Source organism: Lithobates pipiens, unplaced genomic scaffold (genome assembly GCF_037356315.1).
Source record: "Lithobates pipiens isolate NorthernLeopardFrog02 unplaced genomic scaffold, aLitPip1_a1.2 Scaffold_19, whole genome shotgun sequence".
Taxonomy (NCBI): domain Eukaryota; kingdom Metazoa; phylum Chordata; class Amphibia; order Anura; family Ranidae; genus Lithobates; species Lithobates pipiens.
Genome location: NW_027507764.1, coordinates 63,014,739 through 63,038,287, shown reverse-complemented (window position 1 = coordinate 63,038,287; position 23,549 = coordinate 63,014,739). Strand labels below are relative to the sequence as shown.

At 46.4% G+C, this 23,549-nt stretch overlaps 1 protein-coding gene and 1 pseudogene across 5 annotated transcripts in view; one reads left to right on the top strand and one right to left on the bottom strand.

The window, feature by feature from the left end:
- PEX1 (peroxisomal biogenesis factor 1) overlaps nt 1-23,549 on the top strand; it is a 121,748-nt gene that overhangs the window by 22,834 nt on the left and 75,365 nt on the right. For all 4 annotated transcript variants that reach the window (XM_077490810.1, XM_077490808.1, XM_077490807.1 and 1 more), the window contains exon 3: nt 21,360-21,443. In XM_077490810.1, the coding sequence (XP_077346936.1) occupies nt 21,360-21,443 (84 nt within the window). The remainder of the gene's footprint in view (nt 1-21,359; nt 21,444-23,549) is intronic.
- LOC143996017 (E3 ubiquitin-protein ligase UHRF1 pseudogene) lies at nt 6,309-15,338 on the bottom strand (annotated as a pseudogene). Its single transcript, XR_013277497.1, has 2 exons — nt 12,941-15,338; nt 6,309-7,169 (listed from the first exon to the last, which is right to left on the bottom strand). The product of XR_013277497.1 is annotated as an E3 ubiquitin-protein ligase UHRF1 pseudogene (transcript).

Here is a 23,549-nt window from a genome sequence, read left to right as displayed (position 1 = left end):
AGATCTTTGACCAACTGTGTTGGGGATGCTGCAAATAAAAGCAGGTCGTCCAGGTAGGCTATTATGCATATCCCTTGGAGCCGAAAAAGGGCCATGACCTTGGTAAAAATGCGGGGTGAAGAGGATAGCCCGAATGGCAGGGCCTGAAACTGAAAATGTGCTGTTTCTCCTCCTAAATCTATGGCAAGGCGCAGAAACTTCTGCGAGGCCTCCGCTATAAGGATTGTGTAAATACGCATCCCTTAGGTCCAGAGATACCATGAAACAGTTGCGGGGCAGAAGAGCCCTTACTGAAAAGATCGACTCCATGCGGAATCTTTTGTATGTCACTGAAGCATTCAGGGGCTTTAAGTTCAGAATCAATCTGAACTTTCCTGTGGGTTTTTTTTACTACAAAGACGTGAGAATAAAACCCCCTTCCCTCTTCTGCTTTTGGGACCCTGAGAATAACATCCTGGTTCTCCAATTCGCTCAGAGCTCCCAGCAAGGCCTCGGCCTTTACCATGCACCTGGGTAGATGCGTGACAAGGAGCCTTTGAGGGGGTGGTCTTATTTTTGGGGCCAGATTTTCTTTTTCCCCTCTGGTTTAGGGGTTTCCCTATGCCCTTGTGGACAAAACCCCTTTTTTGTTTGTACGGGGGTTTTCCGTTTAAGAGGAAAGGATTTTTTCCTGTCCGCTGTCCGGTCCAGAACAGTCTCTAGCCCTGGGCCAAAAAGGAGGTCCCCCGTCAAGGGTATCCCACATAGTTTTATCTTGGACGCATTATCCCCTGGCCACGTTTTTAGCCAGAGGGCCCTTCTGGTCGAATTGGCTAGAGCCGCCGTTCTGCCCGACATGCGGACGGACTCAGCAGAGGCATCTGCTATGTAAGCGATCCCTCGCAGCATAGTAGGGAAGGACGACAGAATGGTTTCCTTATCTGTGCCTGCCTCAATATGTTGTTGGATCTGTGAGAGCCAGTGCTCTAAATTGCGAGCCACAACCGTAACTGCCATTTCAGGCTTTAGATTGCCGATAGCCGAGTCCCACGTTTTCTTAAGCAGAGTCAATCCTTTTGTCCATGACATCTGCCAAGGCCCCCATGTCTTCAAACGCCAGATCTGTGTGTCTGGAGACCTGGGAGAAAGCGGCATCTAACTTGGGATTTTTATTCCAAAGGCACGCCGGGTCCTCTGAAAAAGGGAATCTTCTCTTGAGGGATTTAGATAAAAAGGGCTTTCTCTCCGGATCCTGCCACTCCTTTTTAACTGTTTCCATTAAAACTTCGTGCACTGGAAACACCCTTCTTTTTGGTTCCCCTAAACCTGAATACATCTGGTCATGAAGGGTTAGGGGCTTCTTATCCGCCTGGATACCGAGGGTTGTATAAATTGCTTTTAAGAGGTCCTCTACCTCATCAAGGGATAATTTATATCTGGAGGCTTTCCTGGACCCCCCCCCCCCCCCCCCCTCAGTTCCTCTTCTGATTCCCAGGAGGGTTCAATCTGGAAGTTCCCTTCCTGTCCCTGAAGGGCCTGCAACCTCTGTCCCCCCTGTACTAGCAGGTTGGATCGGAGCAGAACTCTGTGCTAGAGGTGGGGTTGTATCCTGGGGAGCTGGACCTGTGGGAAGCTGAAATTTTTCAAAAAGGGATCTAAAAGAAGAGAAGGTGGACGAGAGCTCTTTGACTGAAGCTGCTAGTCCTGACTCCTGTTCAGATTCCCTTTCCCTAACGAGGGAGTCAATACAGCCTTTGCACAATACTTTTGTCCAAGATTCCCCTAAAATGTCCCTACAGGAGGCACACTTCTTTTTAGAGCTATGCGTAGACTTAGTTTTTTCCGTAGCTTTCTGAAATAAGTAAAAAAAAAGAAAAAAACAGAAAAGAGACAAAGTCAATACAAAGCTCGGGATACAACCCTGGGAGTGCACTAGACCCTTTTTTAAAGGAAGGGATCTGAGCCTCCCCTCCCCCCGGCCACCCAGGGGGTCTGCCCCCCCCCCATGATAGAACCATACATTGGGGTGGGGGGATCCTAGATAGAGAGTACCCCTCCCCAGGGTGCTCTTACCTTAGGAATGCTGGAGATAGTGTCTGTTGGTTGAGCCTCAGCTTCCGACATGACTGCAGGTGGCTGCTTACTACAGAGTTCCACGCTGCCTGTGCGCGATCCGAACTCATCTCCAGCTTGTGCCCGGCCCTCCTATCAGCTCCACGACCCGGAAGTCGATCGTATTCGAGGTCAAGCCTTCGCTTCCGCCGGATACGACGTCGCCCGTCGTTCGGCCCGCTCGGTTCAAAGAAAAAAGGGGCGGACTGTACCCTTGTACAGGGAAATCTTTCGAACGGCTTGCCAGCTGCGTCCCTGTAGACGAGATAGGAGTCCCCCACGACCTGAAGCCGCGCTCGACTAGGAAGGGGTGGCAGTACCTGGTGAGGTAAGTAAACCGAACATCTGAACGGTTTGAACCCAGCTTTCTCCAAACGAAGCCCCTGCTTCTTTAACCGGGTTCTTGACGAAAAAAATGGCCACAGCCTCCCCGACTGATCGGCCTGGTTCCTTGCACAGTGTCTCCCCGCCGGAGGAAACACTAATAACTGAGGTCCGGCAGGGGAAGTAAGAATTTATGGGCTGGCGCAGTGTTTCCAGAGGAAGAGGAGGAGTCTATCTCTCATAGTGGCTGTCCTGAAAGACGATTAGGGAAAATCACTTTTTTTTTTTTTAAAACACAATTTAAATTATTATTATTTTTTTTTTTTATTAAAGCACCCCGTTCCCACGAGCTCACGCAGCAAAGAAAACATACGCAAGTCACGCCCGCATATGTAAACGGTGTTCAAATTAGGCTAAAACTACTAATCGATTATGAAATTGATTAATCGGCCAGTAACATAATGGTGTTAAAAAAAAAATAAAATAAAAAAATTAGCCCTTTATAGTACAAAAAGAATAATCGCTTCTGTAAATATTACTTTCACAGTTCTACAGTAAAAAAAAAAAAAAAAATTAATCCCTTACAGTAGTATCTGCTTTTTTTTGTACTATAAAAGGGCTAATTTTAGTTTTTTTTAACCCCATTATGTTACTAAACGTCTTTGACCTAATTCACATCTGTTATTTGCAGAAACGCACTACAGTCCATTTACATGATTTCCTATGTGACACGTTCACGCAAAATGGCGCTTTTTTGGTTCAATATACTTCAATAGAGAAGCTGCAGAAAAGCATGTAATGTGTTTTTGCAGCAATTTGTGTTTTTTATTCTGCCCAACAAATCCGCCAAAACAAAAAAAAACGCAAATCGCAGCAAAAATAAAAATGCACAGGAAAAAGTACAGCAGAAACAGATCAAACGCAAACTGCATAGGTGTGTACCAAGCCTTAGGTTGGCCACACGGATCAATTTTCTGACGAGAATATTCAGACAAAAAAAAAAATCTTTGTACATTCGCTGAATGAAAGAATGTTTGAAGTTCTCACTTGTTTTTAACATTCTGTTTTTAAAATGAATGTAATTTCTGAATGAAAACCACATACACTGTCCAAAAATATCTTCGACCAAGCAGTTTTCCATTTCCAAATTTTCCCATCACTGTGGTTGAAAATGAACATCGATTTGACCCCACTAATGATTAGAAAATCGAACGAACATTCTTAAAATGAAAAAAAATTTTTTTTTGAAGGAAGACTGTTTTTAATAAAATGATCTCCGAGTCTGATATTTACCAGATTCACCCTCTAAGGCTGCATTCACACCTGAGCGTAACGTTTTCAAGCGTTTTTTGCGGCTTTTTTACAGCGATTTTGTGCAGGGCAAGAGGTCACCAATGTTAAAAGAAGAAAAACGCCAAAATCTGCTCAATTCGAGCGACAAAAAAGGGTCCGGAACTTGTTTGAGCTTCAGGCGACATGGAGTGGAGATGTGAACCATCTCCATTGAGAATAATAGAATTTTTCCCCTCTAGCGTTTTGTAGCTTCAGGCTTCAAGCTACAAAACGCTCAGGTGTGAATGGGGTCTAATAGTATATACAGTATATCTCCTATTTTGCTCCCTAACTATATAGTTGGTTATTTATATTTACCAATGCATAGAGATCTTTAAGAATAAAGTGGCTTTTTTTAAAACTTGACATAGTAATTAACCACTTTCAGACCGGACCAATTTGCTGGTCAAAGACCAGACCACTTTTTGCGATTCGGCACTGCGTCGCTTTAACTGACAATTGCGCGGTCGTGCGACGTGGCTCCCAAACAAAATTAACGTCCTTTTTTTCCCACAAATAGAGCTTTCTTTTGGTGGTATTTGATCACCCCTGCGGTTTTTATTTTTTGCGCTATAAACAAAAATAGAGCGATAATTTTGAAAAAAACACATTATTTTTTACTTTTTGTAATAATAAATATCCCCCAAAAATATATAAAAAAAACATTTTTTTCCCTCAGTTTAGGCCGATACGTATTCTTCTACATATTTTTGGTAAAAAAAATCGCAATAAGCGATTATTGATTGGTTTGCGCAAAAGTTATAGCGTTTACAAAATAGGGATAGTTTTATAGCATTTTTATTAATAATTTTTTTTTTTACTAGTAATGGCGGCGATCTGCGATTTTTGGGACTGCGACATTGTGGGGGACCCATTGGACATTTTTGGGACCATTGTCATTTATACAGTAATCACTGCTATATAAATGCAGTGATTCCTGTGTAAATGACACTGGCAGTGAAAGGGTTAACCAGTGGGTGGCGGTGTAGGGGTTAAGTGTTCCTAGGGGTGTGTTACTAACTGTGGGGGGGTTGGGCTTTCATTTAGTGTACACTGATCTCTGCTCCAATCACATGGAGCAGAGATCAGCGTCACTAGTTGCTAGGCAGAATGGAGAAATGTTGTTTATACAGCATTTCCTCCATTCGGCCGCTCCGTGAGACGATCGCGGGGATGCCCGCGGTGATAGTCCGCGGGTCCCACGACCGGACTCACGGGGGTCCCGACCAGCGCGGGAGCGCGCCGCGCTCCCGATGGCACGGCGGCAACGAATATTGGACGTACATGTACGCCAATATGCCTGCCCGTGCCATTCTGTCGACATACATCGTCGTGCGCTGGTCGGGAAGTGGTTAAGTTATACACCACTTTTTTTTTTTTTTAGGTTATTGGCCAATTGTTTTGATCGGTTAACTAATAGATTTTAAAAATAGTTAGTTGCAGCCCTAGTTCAAATTACATGCGAGGTATCGCCGCGATCGTTAGAGCGAGAGCAATAATTCTAGCACTAGACCTCCTCTAACGCTAATCTGGTAACTACGATTTTTAGGTACCGTAGTTTGTCGCCATTCCGCGAGTGCGTGCAATTATAAAGCGTTACATGTTTGGCATCTATTTACGTAATTTCATCTTTAACATTATATATAAAAAATAAAAAATAAAATTGGGCTAACTTTACTGTTTCGTTTTTTTTTTTTAAATTCATGAAAGTGTATTTTTCCCCAAAAGTTACATTTAAAAACACTGCTGCACAAATACTGTGTGACATAAAATGGCGATTGTTGCAATATTTTATTCTCTAGATTCTCTGCTAAAAAAGTATTTAATGTTTGCAGGTTCCAAGTAATTTTCTAGCAAAAAATAGGGATTTTAACTTGTAAACACCAAATGTCAGAAATAGGTTTAGTCATGAAGGGGTTAATCTATTACTGAGACCTGTGGGGGGGGGGGGGGGAACCTCTAGAAGTGTAGATCTCCTGTATTCCTCTCGACACATATCGATTCATTCCATTGACTCATACATCACTACAAAGACACATGGGTTGTTGGCAGGAATCTCTGAGCCCCTTAAGGGACACAGGAGAGCAACACTTTCGGAAGAGCCTGTTTCTTTCATTGGCGAGTCTTCTTGAACCCAGCAGCATTTACATCCTTTAGTGGTTGAATTTATATCTACTATATAATCTGATGACAGTGGTTTCCACCCCCCACAATCATGCTTTAGGCGGTGCCACATTACCAGTACTCACTGTTGGCTACTCAATGCAATGAGATCACAAAAAGAAAAAACAAACTTACCTGCTCCTACAGCACTGCTATCTTACTGGCTGAAATGCCACAGAACCCCCTTTGCCAGTGAGGGAATAGCGACTGGTTCATCAAGCAAAGGAGCAACGCTATAGTAGTGTTCTCATAACAATCCTGTTTCTGGACTTGAACTAAAATTCACAATTTTGTGGCATGTAACGCGGTGCTAAACCAATTCATTTGAGCATGGGGATAGGAGAGCTGTGCGCTCGAAGAGACACTCCTGTTAAAAATATGTGCAGAACATAGCTTGATTAACATGCACAATGTATTTTATTTGAAATCCATTAATGGCACAAATATTAAAGATCAAACAAGAGTTGCATGCAGTCGGGCAGCACAAAAATACTTGTAATTGAAAAATATTAATTGATAAAGAAAAGCCAACAGTAAACGTTCAGCCTTTTTTCTCTGTGAAAATGGTATTTAGCTGGCAAATAGCTGTACAGTGTCTGCAGCCTTGTGCTACAAACCAAGCATAAACCTTACATTTTGAAGAAATAAAACATTGCAAAAACAATTATCTTCATTTCTGAAATGGGATTTTAAGGATCATAACTGGAAATATACAACAGCTGAAAGTTTGCATACAAATTTAGGAAACGAGTCCCAAAAAACAAAAAACTAAAAGAAATGCAGTAACTGGATAAAGGCACTTAACGGCTCTGACAAAATGTACAATGAAAGGTAAGACATGCACAGGGGGCAGTTGCTGCAGGTTTCCATTTGCAGAAGGAACACATCCCAGCTTAGCGCAGTATAGCGTAGTATTACCACAAACCACATGGCCATTTTTGTTTGATAGTGAATTCTGTTTAAGAAACTTATCACCATATTCACCCAAGACAATTATGTATAAATCCAGAACTAAAGGCCAGTAACAAAAAGCCCAAATTTTCAATTTAAGCATTTTCAGTGAATCACAAAAGTAGAAAGGTAACCGAGTTATTATAGTTTCGGAGCCAAAACGCTGGACTTCTAGGGGCACCTTTATAACAGGTCACCCAATTGTGTCTTCCTGACTGTAACAATCTGGATACCAGGTGTGGAGAACTTGCAGCTCAGCTGTATCAGGTGCCTTCAGGTGTGAATCTTCTCCAATGCAGCTTTTATCCCTGAAAAAAAAAACAATTTTACAATAAATGATGGTAACTTCCTAGACACAACAAGTAAATCTTAAAAAGCACTGCTACAGTAGATGGATTCAAAGTTGTTGTAAAGGCACTTTTTATTTTAATTTAGCAAAAAAAAAAAAAAAGGTCTATACTGACTACAGTGCACAGAGCAGCCCCTTACCTCTTCTTTAGTGGTCCTTTGCCAGCACTGCCTGTTCAACCTTATCTATACCCATCAAGGTGTGCGCTCTTAAGCTGGGCTGTGAGCATCCATAGAGACACACAACGTGGCTTGCCCACGTCCTCCACAGGATTTTATTGGCAGCAGGATCCTATGGTTCCTGCTTCTCTCAGCCTCCTGTGAGACTAGGAAGAGGGAGTAGCGCTGCCATTGGGGTCCCTCGTGGAGGCTTGATCCTGAGTCAGGCTGTGCGCATCTATTGGCATGCACAGCATGGCTCGGCCCCACTCCACCTTAGGATGCGATTGACAGCAGCAGGTGCCAATGGCTCCTTGTTACCCCACTCCCAGATATGAGCAATTTTTATTGCCGGATGCCCCAGTCATGCAGTTCCTGGCGCCGGGCAGCTGGTTTCCGACTGTGCAGTCCATTCGTTCTCTGAGGGCATCTATTGACATCTTCCCAGAACTCCCCCACACACATGCTCTGTGATTGCTGTCTGTTGGGAACACCTGATCACAGATCAAGGTAAAGGGCCCATCATAGCTGATCACATTATAAACAGATTCTGTCACAGCGTGAGGAAAGAGGAGCCGATAATCAGCAATTCTGACAGGCACATTTATGCTGATTATCAGTGAAGAAAGAATGACCCTCAAAAATTATTAGTCTTTTTTTCGTTGTGTGGCAAAAATAAAAAATGCCAGTAGGGATTAAATACCACCAAAAGAAAGCGGTCTCAAAGAAAAAAAAAAAAAAAAAAAAAAAAAAAAAAAAAGAAGAAAAGAAAAATTTGCATTTAGGTAAAAAAAAAAAAAAAAAATGCTGCAACTGTCTCCCGGCGTCTCTGTACTGAGAACCGAGGCTACCGAACACCGCCGATGGCTCCGTTCTCACTCCTCCCAGAACGGAGAGATGCTGCCCGTCAGTCAGCATCTCTCCTGCTCTGATCCTCCACGCTGATTGGAGCGATGAACTGTGGAGGGGCCACAGCACATCTCTCCATTGGTTTGCTGAGACTGCCATCAATCAAGGTAGCTGGTGGATCCAGACTTGGGAAGTCGGGATGACGCGGTGCCTCGACTAATGGCAGTGACGTCAGCAGATAGACTTCAGACCGCTTTCTGCTGAAAACAGGTCACAGGAGTGAGCCTGAAGACTTCACTGCCAGTTTCCCTTACTGAATATGCTGGCACCTGCACCCAAAGCTGACGGCAGAAACAGCTCAGGTGCAAACATTGTTGGATTCCTGGACAGGTAAGTGCCCGTATATACAGTATTTGTAGATGCTGACTTCATTTTCTTTGGAGGAGACTGGAGCTCCTCTTTAACTGCAGAGGTATTAAGCCTAATCAGGGTGAAACACATTAAAAAGGGACATCATCTAAGACAGGAGCGGTCTCTTTTGGAAGCCAGCTACCGCAAATAAAGTACTATGGTATACACTTTTTTGCATTCCTTGGTCCACAGTCATTTGCAAGAATGCATAAAGGATTAATGGTATCTGCATTAGTTATACTTGCCAACAGTTTCCAAAACACAAAATACAAACATCTATTTCCGAGATGCCATTTAAAAAAAACATCTATAAATAGCAGTATACAGTTTAAGGATAGAAAGATAAAAATAATTTTACTCCACATTTTAAATATAAAAGAGAACTCCTGTCAGTTTATCTTGCTGTTTCCCATTGGGGGAATTTCCCTTCTTGTTCTGTGTAAACAGGAAGGCAGAAGAAATCTTAGACTGTTGTTACCAGAACAGGTGTCCTGATGGGACATTTTCCCCCTTTATTTCTGCTCTGGGGACAACTCAAAATGTTGGATTCCCATCACTTTCTGTCCTGCCAACAATGCTTAACTGTTGGGACACAAACAGCATTAAAAACCTGACAGTGATTCTAACACTTTATAACTATCAAAGGCTAAAAGAAACGGCCTTGGCTTCAGATACACTAAGGCCCCAACTGTTCCGTATGTCAGTTTTTCCTCCATCCTTTGACCGATGAAAACCCAGACACCAATGTATTTCTATTGGCAAAAGGATGTTAGTGAATGATCATCTGCTTACATCTGCGTTCATTAGCATGCATTTTTTGAAACGAAAGCCTTATTTTTCTTCTGTTAAAAAATAAATAAATAATGGAAGTGCACCTAAAATGGATGTCAACGGACAGCTTGTTTTTGCATTGGTTGTTAGGAGCCGGGAACCCACCAGCATCCCAACAACCAGTGACAACCAGTGACTCATCTCTGCTGTCAGCTGGGAATTCCCTCCGACAGCCAAATGTAAACAGCAGAGGGGTGCAGTGTCTACAATGCAAAGTCCCACTGTGTTTCTGTGAAACCCACCTCTTTTATAGCAACCTAGTACTGGACACAAACCTTTTACAGCAAGTATAGGAGTTTCCACAAAAGAAGACAGGTATGCAACTTCACTGTTTGACCAATAGCTGCTTTTGAAATGGTGGGGCATGGTTTACACCAGTGGTCATCAACCCTGTCCTCAGGGCCCACTAACAGGCCAGGTTTTATGTATTACCTTGGGGAGATGCAGACTAGAATACTGCAATCACTGAGCAGCAAATTATATCACCTGTCATGTATTTCAGTTATCTTGCAAACCTGGCCTGTTAGTGGGCCTTGAGGACAGGGTTGATGACCACGGGTTTACACAATGTATATTTACCGTTGTATACATGAAGGAGGCAGCACATAGGTGAGCCTTGTGAGGTGCTGCCACTTGTATGTGTAATCGGCATTGCTGGTTTGTACTGACAGCATGCTCAGTCATCTGTCCCCTGCGCTGTGGCCACACCGTCACCCACAGCTCATGGTCATATAGCAACGATCAGGAGCTGTAGGACCGGCTCTCGATCATTGTGACAGCCAATTACAGTGATCACATGATCAGGAAGCCCATGAAATGCCTTTGATATTTACATCCCTTAAAGTGGTTGTAAACCCTTACAACACACTTTGACTTACAGGCAAGCCTAGATTAAGGCTTACCTGTAGGTCCAAGAAATATCTCCTAAACCTACACGGTTTAGGAGATATTTGCCAAAAGACAGGCACCGCTGTCTATGGCGCATGCGTCGTAGACAGCGGCGCGCAGGCGCACTAAGCGCGGCACTGTCAACGACGAAGATCCCGCGCGTGGCGGCTCCCATGCGCGGGAGTGATGTCATCGTGGCTTTGCCGAATGACAGCGGCGGAGCAGCGAGACCCACGGAGAAGATGGATGCGCCGGACTACAGGGGACAGCGGTTACTTCGCTGGCTCCTGTGTCAGGTAAGTGACAAATAATGGACTACTAAGCAATGCATAGTAGTCCATTATGCTTTACCTTTGCAGGGAATGAAAGAGGAAGTAAACTCATCAGGGTTTACTTCCTCTTTAAAGGGCCAGTGGGAGGACAACAGAAAATGGTTACAGAAGAATCATCAGTAATATTTCTTCTACATTTAGTTCCCGATGGTACACAGTACATATAGAACACAGTTCCATCTTCCTGGGTGCCCTAAAACACTATCTAGCATGTTGAATAGTGCAGTATGGAGATGATTGGTTTGCTTTGTAGCACCTCTGGCCATCTCCCACCAATCGCCCGAAGGAACAATTGGCACACGGGATGAAGAGGAAAGCCAGGCTGACACACCACCTCCCTTCTGTATTCCTCTTACTAATATTTGCGTTGGGCAGATGGCAGGAGTCAGGAGGGCGCTACAAAGTCAAGCAACTGTCTCCCTGCAGTATCGAAGATGACCATGCACCAAGGGAGAGGTGCCACATCCGGCATTGCAGCCAGTGTTTCTGGGCATCTAGGCAGAAGGGACAAGGTTCTACATGTACTTTGTCCCATCAGGAACTAAAAAAAAAAAAAAAAAAAAAAAAAGTGAAAATTCTTCTTTATGGGAAAAATACACGCTAAGGCCCCTTTTACACGGGCGATCCCTTCAGGTCCGCCTGTCAGTTTTTCAGACAGACCTGAATGGATGCTCCATAGAGGACTATGGAGCGTCGGATGTCAGTGGTGACAAGTCCACTGACATCCGACCCGCTCCGAAAAAGTGTGACAGAGGAAAAAGTTATTTTTCCATCCGTCATCGGATGACGACGGACACTGCGGTCCTTGGGTCACCCGATCTCCCATAGGGGAGAGCGGCGCTCTGACAGGTCCATCCCTGCGCAGTGTGCAGAGACGGACCTGTCATCTTCCTGCTCAGCGGAGATAGCTCCGGCAATCCCCGCTGAGCAAGCGGATATCCAGGGGCGGATCAGCACTGATCTGCCCCATGTGAAAGGACCCTAAAGCCCCATACACACTATCAGATTTTCTTTTTCGGCTTTACCAAACCCACCAAAACCATATAATATGAGGTAAAACCTTAGGAGATTCAATTTGTATGCAATCAGGTAGGCTCTTGCACTACATGGTTTTGGTAAATCTGAAGACAAAAATCTGCAGAAAATCTGATAGTGTGTATGGGGCTTAAGGCTCCATTCACACCCAAGCAATCCAAATTTCCACAATTCTACATTACAGCAAATCTTGGGATGCTTGTGCAAACACCATTACTTAATGACACCCTAATGGCGGCGCGATTTTGCTGCAATAAATTGCTCTACAATTGCAGAAAACTGCAATGCTGATGCTCAAAAGAATTTCCTGCTCCTTTTTGAGAGACAAGCCTTGCACGATTTATGACGCAACAATCAAGGCAAAAAAGCATCACAGTTGGATTGCCATTAATGGCACTGCCAAAGCGCACCTCGACTTTGAATCGCTGCGATTTGCATTGCTCAGGTGTGAGTGGAGCCTAAATAAAGCCCATCCTTACTACCTTATCCTAGACCCGCCTACATTTCCTTGACTCCCCATAGTTATGACTGGGCCACACTCCCAACACTAGAGGCCTTAGGAGAACGGCTTCATTTAGGTCTGTAGGGAAGAAGTCTTGTGTAGGAACAGCCTTGCTCTGGAGAAGGTTTCTGGACCAAAAAATCTGCTGCCATTATAGAGAGAATATGTAACAGACTAGGGAGCTGGGTGGGGGACTGTCACCTCTGTTAAAGGGCAAGTACAGTGGAACCTTGGTTTACGAGTAACACGCTTAAACGTTTTGAAAGATGAGCAACTTTTTTTTTTAATCCTGGCTGTTTGTGAGTGTTGTCTTGCAAAACAAGCAGAATTCAAGCTAATGTGGTGTGCAGTATAGCATTTGGCCAGAGGTGCGGGTGACACTTGGAACGGTTCGGAAATACTCTGAATCACTCTGTTCGAGTTCAGCCAAGCTGTCCGAGTATTTCCAAGGCACTCCAGCGCCCCCTCCCTCTGGCCACATGCGGTATTGCATGCAAAAGAAGTCAATGCGGAACAAATTATCTTAGTTTCCATTGACTTCTATGGGGAAACTCGCTTTGATAGGCGTGTGCTCTGGATTACAAGCATTCTCCTGGAACGGATTATGCTCGTAATGCAAGGTTCCACTGTACTTACAAAAAAATGGGCCAAAAAAGACGCTAGTGCAGTACCACAAATTTTGCTGACCAGTGAATAGGGAAAAAAAAAAAAAAAAGTGCCTCACCTGAATTACCGGCCCCTCTCATATCCAGGGAATAGCTGTAGGAGAACAGATTGCAGTGGCTTGTTGACTTGGATGTTGTAGTTTTTCCCGAGGTCGTGCCTGCAAGCAGGACAGCAGTACACAGAGGCTTTAAAGGAGCGATCGAGGCAGCTCTTGCAGATGTTGTGCAGGCACTCGGTGGTGATGGGCTCATATACCACTTCTTGGCAGCAGATGCACAGGAAAGTCTCTTCCACTTTGTTGATAAACTTTGGTCCCTCCTTAAGAAATCCCATGGCTTCATTCCACAGTTTGACATTCAGCTCGTCTTTTTCGATGAGGTTTTTTTGCTCTGGGGTGAGTTTGTACGATTCCACTTTGGATTTCTTGGGCATGGAATCGGAATCGTCATCCTCATCCGTGTCAATCTTTGGCTTCCTCTTTCTCTTGCCCTTACTAGGAGGCTCCAAATCGTCATCTTCCTCCTCCTCATCATCATCAATATTTTCTTTTTCTTTCTCCTTGTTGGCAACAGATTCTAGGTACCCCTCGGGGTAATGCATAGTGAGGCCCAGTCTCTTTATATGTTCTTTGCCCTCCTTGGTCCAGGGGGCGGGCTCCTCGTCGTCTCTCCTGAGCAGGTAACGCCACACGAGGAACCCGGATTTCCCTTTCTCGGGCCAGTACTTCACCACTTTGTAAATCCCATCATACCGGTTGCCATCTTCCGGAGCGTACTTGCTGTGCTTTCTCCCTTTCGCATTACGCACGACCCGCACAGGTTTTCCCGCCTGCCAGTCCTTGGCTTCGGCCCCCTCCTTGTCGTTGATGCGGGCGTTGCAGTTCAAGGCGAGAGCTCGGTTCATGTTGGTGAGTTTCTGGTCACACGACTGCTCGGCGGTGCGCTTGTTACCGGAGAGGTCGCGGCCTCCGCTGCCGGTGTAGGTGAACTCGTGGCCGTCGTCGACGTCGTCCTCGTAACCTCCCGCCAACACCAGAGAGAAGGAGCCGTCGTTGCTGCGGCCGTGGATGCCGGCGACGTGCGGCCTGTGCACGCCGGCCTCGCTGACCTGAACTCTGAACTTCCACATGGTGCCGACGGGCACTCCGGGTATGGGGCCGTAGTGATTGGACGGGACGATGGTGCATTCCCGGGAGCGGCCGACGCACGCCATGCCTTTTCCCCAGTCTCTATGCGACGACGAGCTGGCGGACGCCATCTTGGCTTTCCTTTTGCTCTCCTTCAGCTTCTCCCCCGCCAGGACCACCTCGCTGGTGTCGTTCCTGCAGTCGGGGCAGTACCAGTCGTCGTCCTGCGGCAGGGCGGTCAGCGGGGGGTGGAGGCAGTACATGTGGAAGGCCATGTCGCACTCATCGCACAGTAGCTGCTTGGCGGGATCTTGCTTCCCCCCGCACACGTGGCAGGCGCACATTCGGCACTTGGTCCTGGGGTCGTCCCGGCAGTACTTGCACTGCGGACCGCTCTGCTTCTGCGGCGACTCTGGCTTCACCGGCGTCGTGGCCGCAGCCCTGGGCTCTTCGATCTTGAAAATCTCGTCCGCAAATACGATTTTGCAGTCGTCGATGGAGTCCTTGACGTCCCCCAGGGAGATTTTGGCGTAGATTTCCTTCTTCGGGGACTTGCGGAGGATCTCGGCGTCGTACCAGTATCCTCGCTGCCCGGGATCCTCCGGGTTGTAGTTGACCATGACCACCTGTCCCAGCGCCAGCTGGTCCCAGGTCAGGGTGGTCCGGGCCCGGGGGCGGACGTCCTTCTCAGTCAGTGGGACCGTCCCTTCCTCTGGGTAGTCCTCGTACCGGATGTGGTAGAGGAAGTCCTCAGAGTCGGGCTTGCGGGTCACTTTCACCACCACGGCCTCGAACCAGGCGCCCATGCTCAAGTCCCGGGCGTCCACCAACTGCTCCGCCTTGTAGAGGGCCAACTCCGGGGAGGGCAGAGGATCTTCCTCTGGGTCTATCTCCTCCATCTTCTCCTCATAATCATCATCAGCCTTCTCATCCACATCATCCTTCTTCCCCTCCTCCTCAGGGACACACACCGGGATCTGCCTCACCATCAGCTGCACGATGTCGTTCAGGTTCACGCTATAATCGAAGAGTGTATGGCCGTCCTCCATCTGCTTCCCTCGGTAGAAGAGCCGCTGCCGCTCCATCTCCACCCCGAACACCTCCTGGATCCGCAGCCGCAGCTCCTCCACCTTGGTCAGCTTGGAGAGGTCGTCCAGCCGCTCGGTCTGCCGGCCGTCCATGGTGCGCACCTGGATCCACATGGTGGCGGAGGTTCTCGGTGTCCCGGTACCGGAGGGGGGACGGATCGCTCTCGCTGAGGTGACTGACAATCTCCCGCGCGCGGTTTGGAGCCTGGCGGGAAGCTCCTCAGCGAGCACTGGATTGGAGGAGGCTGGGCCGCGGCGTCCAATCGCAGAGCGAGTTTCCCGATCTGTCAGATGGGCAGTGACCGCTCTGTACACGCGACCTGTGTGTGAGAGAAGTGTGAGGAGGAGGAGGAGGAGGAGACACAATGACTGGAGGGAACTCCTCTCCACTCAGAAAGCTCCTCATATGTGCAATGACTGGAGGGAGAGAGAACTTCTCTCCTCATATGTAATGACTGAAGGGAGAGAGAGCTCCTCTTCTCAAATGTGTAATGGCTGGAGGGAGAGAGAGCTCCTCTTCTCAAATGTGTAATGGCTGGAGGGAGAGAGAGCTCCTCTCCTCATATGTAATGGCTGGAGGGAGAGAGAGCTCCTCTCCTCATATGTGTAATGACTGGAGGGAGAGAGCGCTCCTTTCCTCATATGTAATGGCTGGAGGGAGAGAGAGCTCCTCTCATATGTAATGACTGGAGGGAGAGAGAGCTCCTCTCCTCATATGTAATGGCTGGAGGGAGAGAGAGCTCCTCCTCGTATGTGTAATGACTGGAGGGAGAGAGAGCTCCTCTCCTCATATGTAATGGCTGGAGGGAGAGAGAGCTCCTCTCCTCATATGTGTAATGACTGGAGGGAGAGAGCGCTCCTTTCCTCATATGTAATGGCTGGAGGGAGAGAGAGCTCCTCTCCTCATATGTAATGACTGGAGGGAGAGAGAGCTCCTCTCCTCATATGTAATGGCTGGAGGGAGAGAGAGCTCCTCTCCTCGTATGTGTAATGACTGGAGGGAGAGAGAGCTCCTCTCCTCATAAGTGTAATGACTGGAGGGAGAGAGCTCCTCTCCTCATATGTAATGGCTGGAGGGACAGAGAGCTCCTCTCCTCATATGTGTAATGACTGGAGGGAGAGAGAGCTCCTCTCCTCATATGTGTAATGACTGGAGGGAGAGAGAACTCCTCTCCTCATATGTGTAGTGGGGGGGGGGGGGGGGGGCACAAAAGTTTTGAAAAAAAATCAATTGCAGCCACTGTGCCAAACGCTGCCAGGGTGCCCATCAAATGCTGCCAGGGTGCCCATTAAATGCCCCCAGTGTGACCCCCCGCCCACTCGCCACCTGCCCGGCACTTTCCTTGCCTTGGTGGGGCAATGGGTGTTGACCACTAGCGGGGTCCTCCATGTGTCTCCTGCAGTCCTCATCTCCCGTCTTCTACTCCTGATAGGCGCCCAATAGCAGCACCTGTTGTTTCAGCCAATCAGGTGACAGGTAACAGACCCAAGTACCTGATTGGCGGAGAGGTAGTTTAGTGTTAGGAAAGCAAATATTAATTTGCTTTTCTAACACAGCTGAGCTTGCCGCTCGCAGTCCTGATTAGAGCCTATGTCTCTAATCATGTGCTTCAAAAACACCCCCACCGCTGTAATTCAGGCACCCTGCGCCCAAGAAGGAGCCCCGCCGCCTGAATAGGGGGTGGCAGCGGCGGCTATAGATTTGTCCATTGCATGAATCTATCTATCTATTGGTGATAGAAGGGTGGTGAAAGAGGGGGCGGCGCCTGTGCGTCCTTATGGATGCACCACCACTGTCCTCTCCTCATATGTGTAATGGCTGGAGGGAGAGAGAGCTCCTCTCCTTATATGTGTAATGACTGGAGGGAGAGAGCCCTCCAGCCATTACACATATGAGGAGAGGAGCTCTCTCTCCCTCCAGCCATTACACATATGAGGAGAGGAGCTCTCTCTCCCTCCAGTCATTACACATATGAGGAGAGGTCCATAAAGACATGGATGAGTGAGTTTGGGGTGGAGGAACTTGACTGGCCTGCACAGAGTCCTGACCTCAACCCAATAGAACACCTTTGTGATGAATTAGTGAGTGGAGACTGCGAGCCAGGCCTTCTCATCCAACATCAGTGCCTGACCTCACAAATGTTTTTCTGGAAGAATGGTCACACATTCCCATAGACACACTCCTAAACCTTGTGGACGGCCTTCCCAGAAGAGTTGAAGCTGTTATATCTGCAAAGGGCGGGCCAACTCAATACTGAACCCTACGGACTAAGACTGGGATGCCATTAACCACTTCAGCCCCAGAAGATTTGGCTGCTCAATAACCAGGCCATTTTTTTGCAGTTTGGCACTGCGTCGCTTTAGCTGGCAGTTGCGCAGTCGTGCGATGCTGTACCCAAACAAAATTTACATTGTTTTTTTCTCACAAGTAGAGCTTTCTTTTGGGGGTATTTGATCACCTCTGCGGTTTTTATTTTTTGCGCTATGAACAAAAGTAGAGCGACAATTTTGAACAAAAACACAATGGGGGTTATTTACTAAAGGAAAATCCACTTTGCACGGCAAGTGCACTTGGAAATAAAGACGCTGTAGATCAGAGGGGGACATGCGAGGAAAATAAAAAACGGCATTTTAGCTTGCACATGATTGGATGATAAAATCAGCAGAGCTTCCCCTCATTTCAGATCTACCCCTTAGATTTAGAGAGACTGCACTTCCAAGTACACTTGCAGTGCAAAGTGGATTTGCCTTTCGTAAATAACCCCCAATATCTTTTACTTTTTGCTATAATAAAAATCCCAAATTTTTTATGAAAAAAAAGTTTTTTCCTCATATTAGGCCGATATGTATTCTTGGTAAAAAAAATCGCAATAAGCATATATTGATTGGTTTGCGCAAAAGTTATGGCGTCTACAAAATAGGGGAGATAGATTTATGGCGTATTTATTATTTTTTTATTTTTTACTAGCAATGGTGGCGATCTGTGATTTTTATGGGGACTGCGACATTATGGCGGACACATTGGAAACTTTTGACACATTTTTGAGACCATTGACAATTATACAGCGCTATATCAGTGCTATAAAAATTCACTGATTACTGTGTAAATGTCACTGGCAGGGAAGTGGTTAACACTAGGGAGCGATCAAGGGGTTAAATGTGTGTTTCCTGTGTGTGTTTCTAACTGTGGGGGGATGGGACTGTCTAGGAGGAGAGAGAGATCGGTGTTCATACTTAGTGTGAACACACGATCTGTCTCCTCTCCCCTGAAAGAATTGTTTACACACACAGATCCCGGTTCTCGCTCTGTCACGAGCGATCACAGGAGCACGCTGCGGGCACGCACCCCTAGTGGCCAAAAGGAAAAGCAATGTAAGGTAACGTCGATTTGCCCAGCCGAGCCAACCTGCGGCTGGTCGGCAAGCAGTTAAAGTTTATGTGTGTATAAAAGCAGGCGTCCCAATGCTTTTGGTAATATAGTGTATATATATATATATATATATATATATATATATATATATATATATTGTGATGGGAGCTGCTTTGGGCGGGGCCCTGTGGAACTCAGAATCCCTTGAAAAGTTTGGGAAACCCTTGTTCCAGCTCCCCAGGCTCCTCTCATGTATAAGTCACGCTCTGTCTATTAGGGGCACAGGGCACACATGCATCAACCAACCATAACATTAAGAGCACCCACCATAACACATTGTGGCATGGACTCCACTAGACTCCACTGAAGATATGCAGTGGTATCTGGTACCAAGCCGTCAGTAGCAGAACCTTTAAGTTATGTAAGTTGCAAGGTGGGGCCTCCATGAATCGGACTTGTTTTTCCAGCACATCCCACAGATGCTCGATTGAATTGAGATCTGGAGAATTTGGAGGCCAAGTCAGAACCTCACACCTCCCACACCTGTTCTTGTGTTCCTTAAACTGTTCTTGAAATCAGCAGAGCAGGCCTCCTTCTTCCATTGCTCCATGGTCCAGTTCTGATGCTCACGTGCCCATTGCAGATGCTTTTGGCTGTGGACACGGGCTAGTATGGGCACCCTGACTGGTCTGAGGCTATGCAAACAAACTGCCATGTACTGTGTGTTCTTACATCTTTCTATAGAAACTTCCATACTTCTCTTTTTAATGCTGTTTTTTTTTTTTCTCTAATCATACTTATCTAGGTAGATGCAGCATCTGTCCCCCACAGCTCTAAGGCTGAGAACCGAGTGATCAATCAACGCCAATCATTCCGTTTTCAGGGCTCCCTGAGCAGAGAGCCGGGGACTGTCAGTTACCAGCTCTCTGCTCTGCCCCCCCCCCCCCCCCCCATGCTCACTGGAGCACTGAGCACTGGGCGGTGGAGGGGCAGGAGCAGCCAGCTCTGGCTCTCAGTGGCTGAGCCAAGTGCCGGTCCAGGCATGTGGGAGGTCCATGACTTCATTGTTGCAATCTTTCCCCAGCCTGGACTGGCTCTGTGTTGTCAGCCAGCAGGGGGCTTTAGTATAACCCTATAGGGGTGGATTTACTAAAGGCAAATACACTGTGCACTCTGCAAGAGCATTTGGTCCAAGGCTTAGTAAATGAGTAGAAGCTCTTCTGACTTTCATCATCCAATCATGTGCAAGCAAAAATGCTGTTTTTTTTTTTTTTAATCTTACTTGCACGAGGTTGGGTATTCTTTGCAAAGTGAGGGCTTACATCATTTACTGAGCTCTGGAGCACCTGCACTTTGCAAAGTACACAGTCTATTTGCCTTTAGTAAACCCACACATATGACCACTGACAGGTTTAAGTGAATAACATTGATTATCTTGTTACAATGGCACCTGAAATTCGGTGGTATAGCTTAGGCAGCAAGTATACATGTTGGCCCTGAAGCTGATTTGTTGAAAGCAGAAAAAATGGGCATCACAGTTTGTTGTGTATGGGGCTGCATAGCCTCAGGCCGCGTACACACGCGCGGACTGTTCGCCCAACTTTGTCCGTCCAACAGTTTCGGCAAACAGTCCGCTCAAACTTAGCATGGACGGACATGGCCACACACGACGGACGAACAGTTTGCTGAAACCGTGCGCGATGACGTGAACGGCACGTACGACGGGACGAAAAATACGACGTCCTATACACTGCATTATAGCTTTCGGCGTGAAAATCCTTTCTGAGCATGCGCGCAACTTTGTTTGACGAACAAGCCTACACACGAGCGGACTGTTCGCTGAAACAAGGTTTCAGCGGACAGTTTTACGGAATTTCCGAAAAACCTTGTCCGTCCAACTGTCCGCTGAAACTGTCCGCTGAAAGCCCACACACGAGCGGACTGTCCGCCCAAACACTGTTCAGCGGACAAAGTTGGACGAACAGTCCGCCCGTGTGTACGCGGCCTCAGACTGGTTAGGGTGCTCATGCAGGCCCATGTCCACAGCCAAAAGTGCCTTCAATGGATATCTGAGCATCAGAACTGGACCATAGAGAAATGGAAGAAGGTGGCCTGGTCTGATGAATCACTTTTTCTTTTACATCATGTGGATGGCCGGGTGCATGTGTGGCTTATCTGGGGAAGAGGTGGCACCAGGATGCAGTATGGCAAGCCAGCAGATGCAGTGATGCTTTGGGCAATATTCTGTTGGGAAACCTTGCGTCCTGCCATTTAAACATTGTTGATGACCAAGTACACCCCTTAGTGAAAACGGTATCTGATGGCGGTGGCGGTTCAACAGGATAATGTGCACTGCCACACTGCAAAAATGGTTCAAGAATGGTTTGAGGAACACAACAACGAGTTTAGGATGTTGACTTGGCCTCCATATTCTCCAGATCTCAATCCTATTGAACATCTGTAGAATGCACTGGAAAAACAAGTCCAATCCATGAAGGGCTCACCTCGCTACTTACAGGATTCAAAGGATCTGCTGAAGAGGCAGGAACTGCTCATTGCTCAAGGAACCCCTAGCAACCTCTGGAGAAACCCTGGGGTTCCACAGAACCCTGATTGACAAAGGCAAATTTAGTGGTTCTCAACTTAGGATACACCTACCACTCGTGGTCTCTTGACATAGCTCAGGGGGAACCTCAGGGGCTGCCTCCAATTTGGTGGATCCATCCACTAACCAGGTGTTCTCCATAATACACCATGCTATGGATACACTATGTTGTAAATGTAAAACTGGTGCTTTTTTGGTGTTTTTTAATTATTCATGGAAAAGAGTTTGCTGTCCAGTCTAGTGAAATAGGATGCAAGTCATGTTGTTTTTTTTTTTTTTTTTCTACAGGTATTCCTTAAGCAATGTTGTAATGTCACATCGTGTAAAGAAGTCACAGTCGAACCCATGACTGCAGATGACTGGGAAATACTGGTAATCCATGCTTAATTCGGTCTATTGGCTTCCCATTTAGCTATTTATAAAGGAATTGTATAGGGTATTTGATGTGTATATATATTTCCATTTTTATTTAATATGGATAGGACTAAAAAAAAAAAAATTACATCAATTGTTTCATATGTCTTGTGTCTAACCAGCAGGGGGAGCTCTTGGTTTGTTTTTCATGCTTTTCCTTTGTCACTTTTGAGCCTTACCCGGCCGTACATACGGGCCGAATATTGGTCAGCACCAGACAGTTCAAAAGAAAGCGGCTGACATTCGGTCCGTGTTTATGGCAGCCGGTCCGACAGAAAACAGCCTTTCGTTCGGCTTCTGTCGAAGGGGCATGACCAAAAAAGGTCTGTCTAGCGGCATCCATTCAGCTCTCTCAGCCAATGGCTGAGAGCGCTGACTAGTGTGTTCTGTCGGGGGGGGGGGGGGATGGCAGTACCCCTCTCAGAACACAACACCTCAGCAGGGAAGATCAATGTACTAACATCTCATAGTACAGCAGCTCCTTCCAAGCTTTTCAGGTTTTTTTTTTTTCGTTCAGCCCGCTGGGTTGAATGGAAAAGAACTGATAGTGTATACTATGCTTAAGTTTTTAAAAGACTTGTTACAAAATGCAATAGCTCAAGCTGAAATTTAACTACACAAGTGAATGCGATATAAGGAGATAGCGCTTACCTTATCAGACAATTTGTCCAAGTTTTCAGGGGGGCAAAGCAAGCCCAAAGGAACGAAGCTGCTGCTGTTCAGCAAAATAAAATTGACACAAAGAGGCCCTGACTCCCAGCTCAGCATTGTGCAACAGAGAGAGAGTGCACTGAGCATGCATGGGTTTTGAGCAAGGCAGAGTGCTCATTCCTGCAGTGTTTAGGCGACCCGTCCAGCGTGCAGCACTTCTGTCTTCTAGGCACAATGGAAGGGGGGGGGGGGGGGGGGGGGGTCGCTTACACCAGGAGTATTTCTGGTAGGTTTAGGAGAAGCTAACTTTTTTGTACTGTCGGTTTTGACTCTCTATGCCTTTGTGGCCTATTAGACCTTGACTTGTTTCCCCAACCTTTGCTAAACATAGATGACTGCTTTATAAATAAAGTTTTGCCGGAAAAAATATTCCTAGATCTCTATAAAGAGAATCACTTATCTCACTTTATAGCTGGCAAATAAAAACCACTGATCTCCTGCCAAGACCTCCATTTACTTCTCCAACAGATCTGTTATTAATAGCTATTTCTATAGCTCCGTATTAGCTGATATTTGGCAAAGACAGGGCAGATCTAGGTGGTATTATCTAGAAACTCATTATTGAAAAGATTTCAGAAGCAGAAGGTTGCCATTTTCCTCTACATGGGGCTCACATGTTCCCACATTATTTACATCCCTGGTGTCCAACCTGTGGTCCTTTGGTATATACACTTTTAAGTACCCAATGGGGTTTATTTACTAAAGCTGGAAAGTGCAAAATCGGGCTCACCTCGGCATAGAAACCAATGAGTTCCCAGATTTTATTACCAAAGTTTAATTGAACAATCTGGGGTTAGAAGCTCATTGGTTTCTATGCAGAAGTGAGCCTGGTTTTGCACTTTCCAGCTTTAGTAAATAAACCCCATTGTGTACTTAAAAGTGGGGTATGCCTGTAATGTGCGGCCCTCGGACCTCAGCAGTCTGTAGTGGGTACATTGATTAGCCTTATGTTACATGTTCCCAGTTTTGAGTTGTCTTCTGTAGCATATCCCCAGCCAAATACATAACATGTCCTCACTCTCTGACCCTCATTTCCTCTACATGGGGCTCACATTTTCCCACATTATTTACATCCCTGGTGTCCAACCTGTGGTCCTTTGGTATATAATGTGTGTCCCTCGGACCTCAGCAGTCTGTAGTGGGTACATTGATTAGCCTCATGTAACATGTTCCCAGTTTTGAGTTGTCTTCTGTAGCATATCCCCAGCCAAATACATAGCATGTCCACACTCTCTGACCCTCATTTCCTCTATTAAGTCTGCAGTCCCTGACAGTCTTCTCAAGCATTACATATATTGAACATTATATGTGGCACTTTGACAATGTCAGGGGCTGCATTTGAGACCTCCTTTT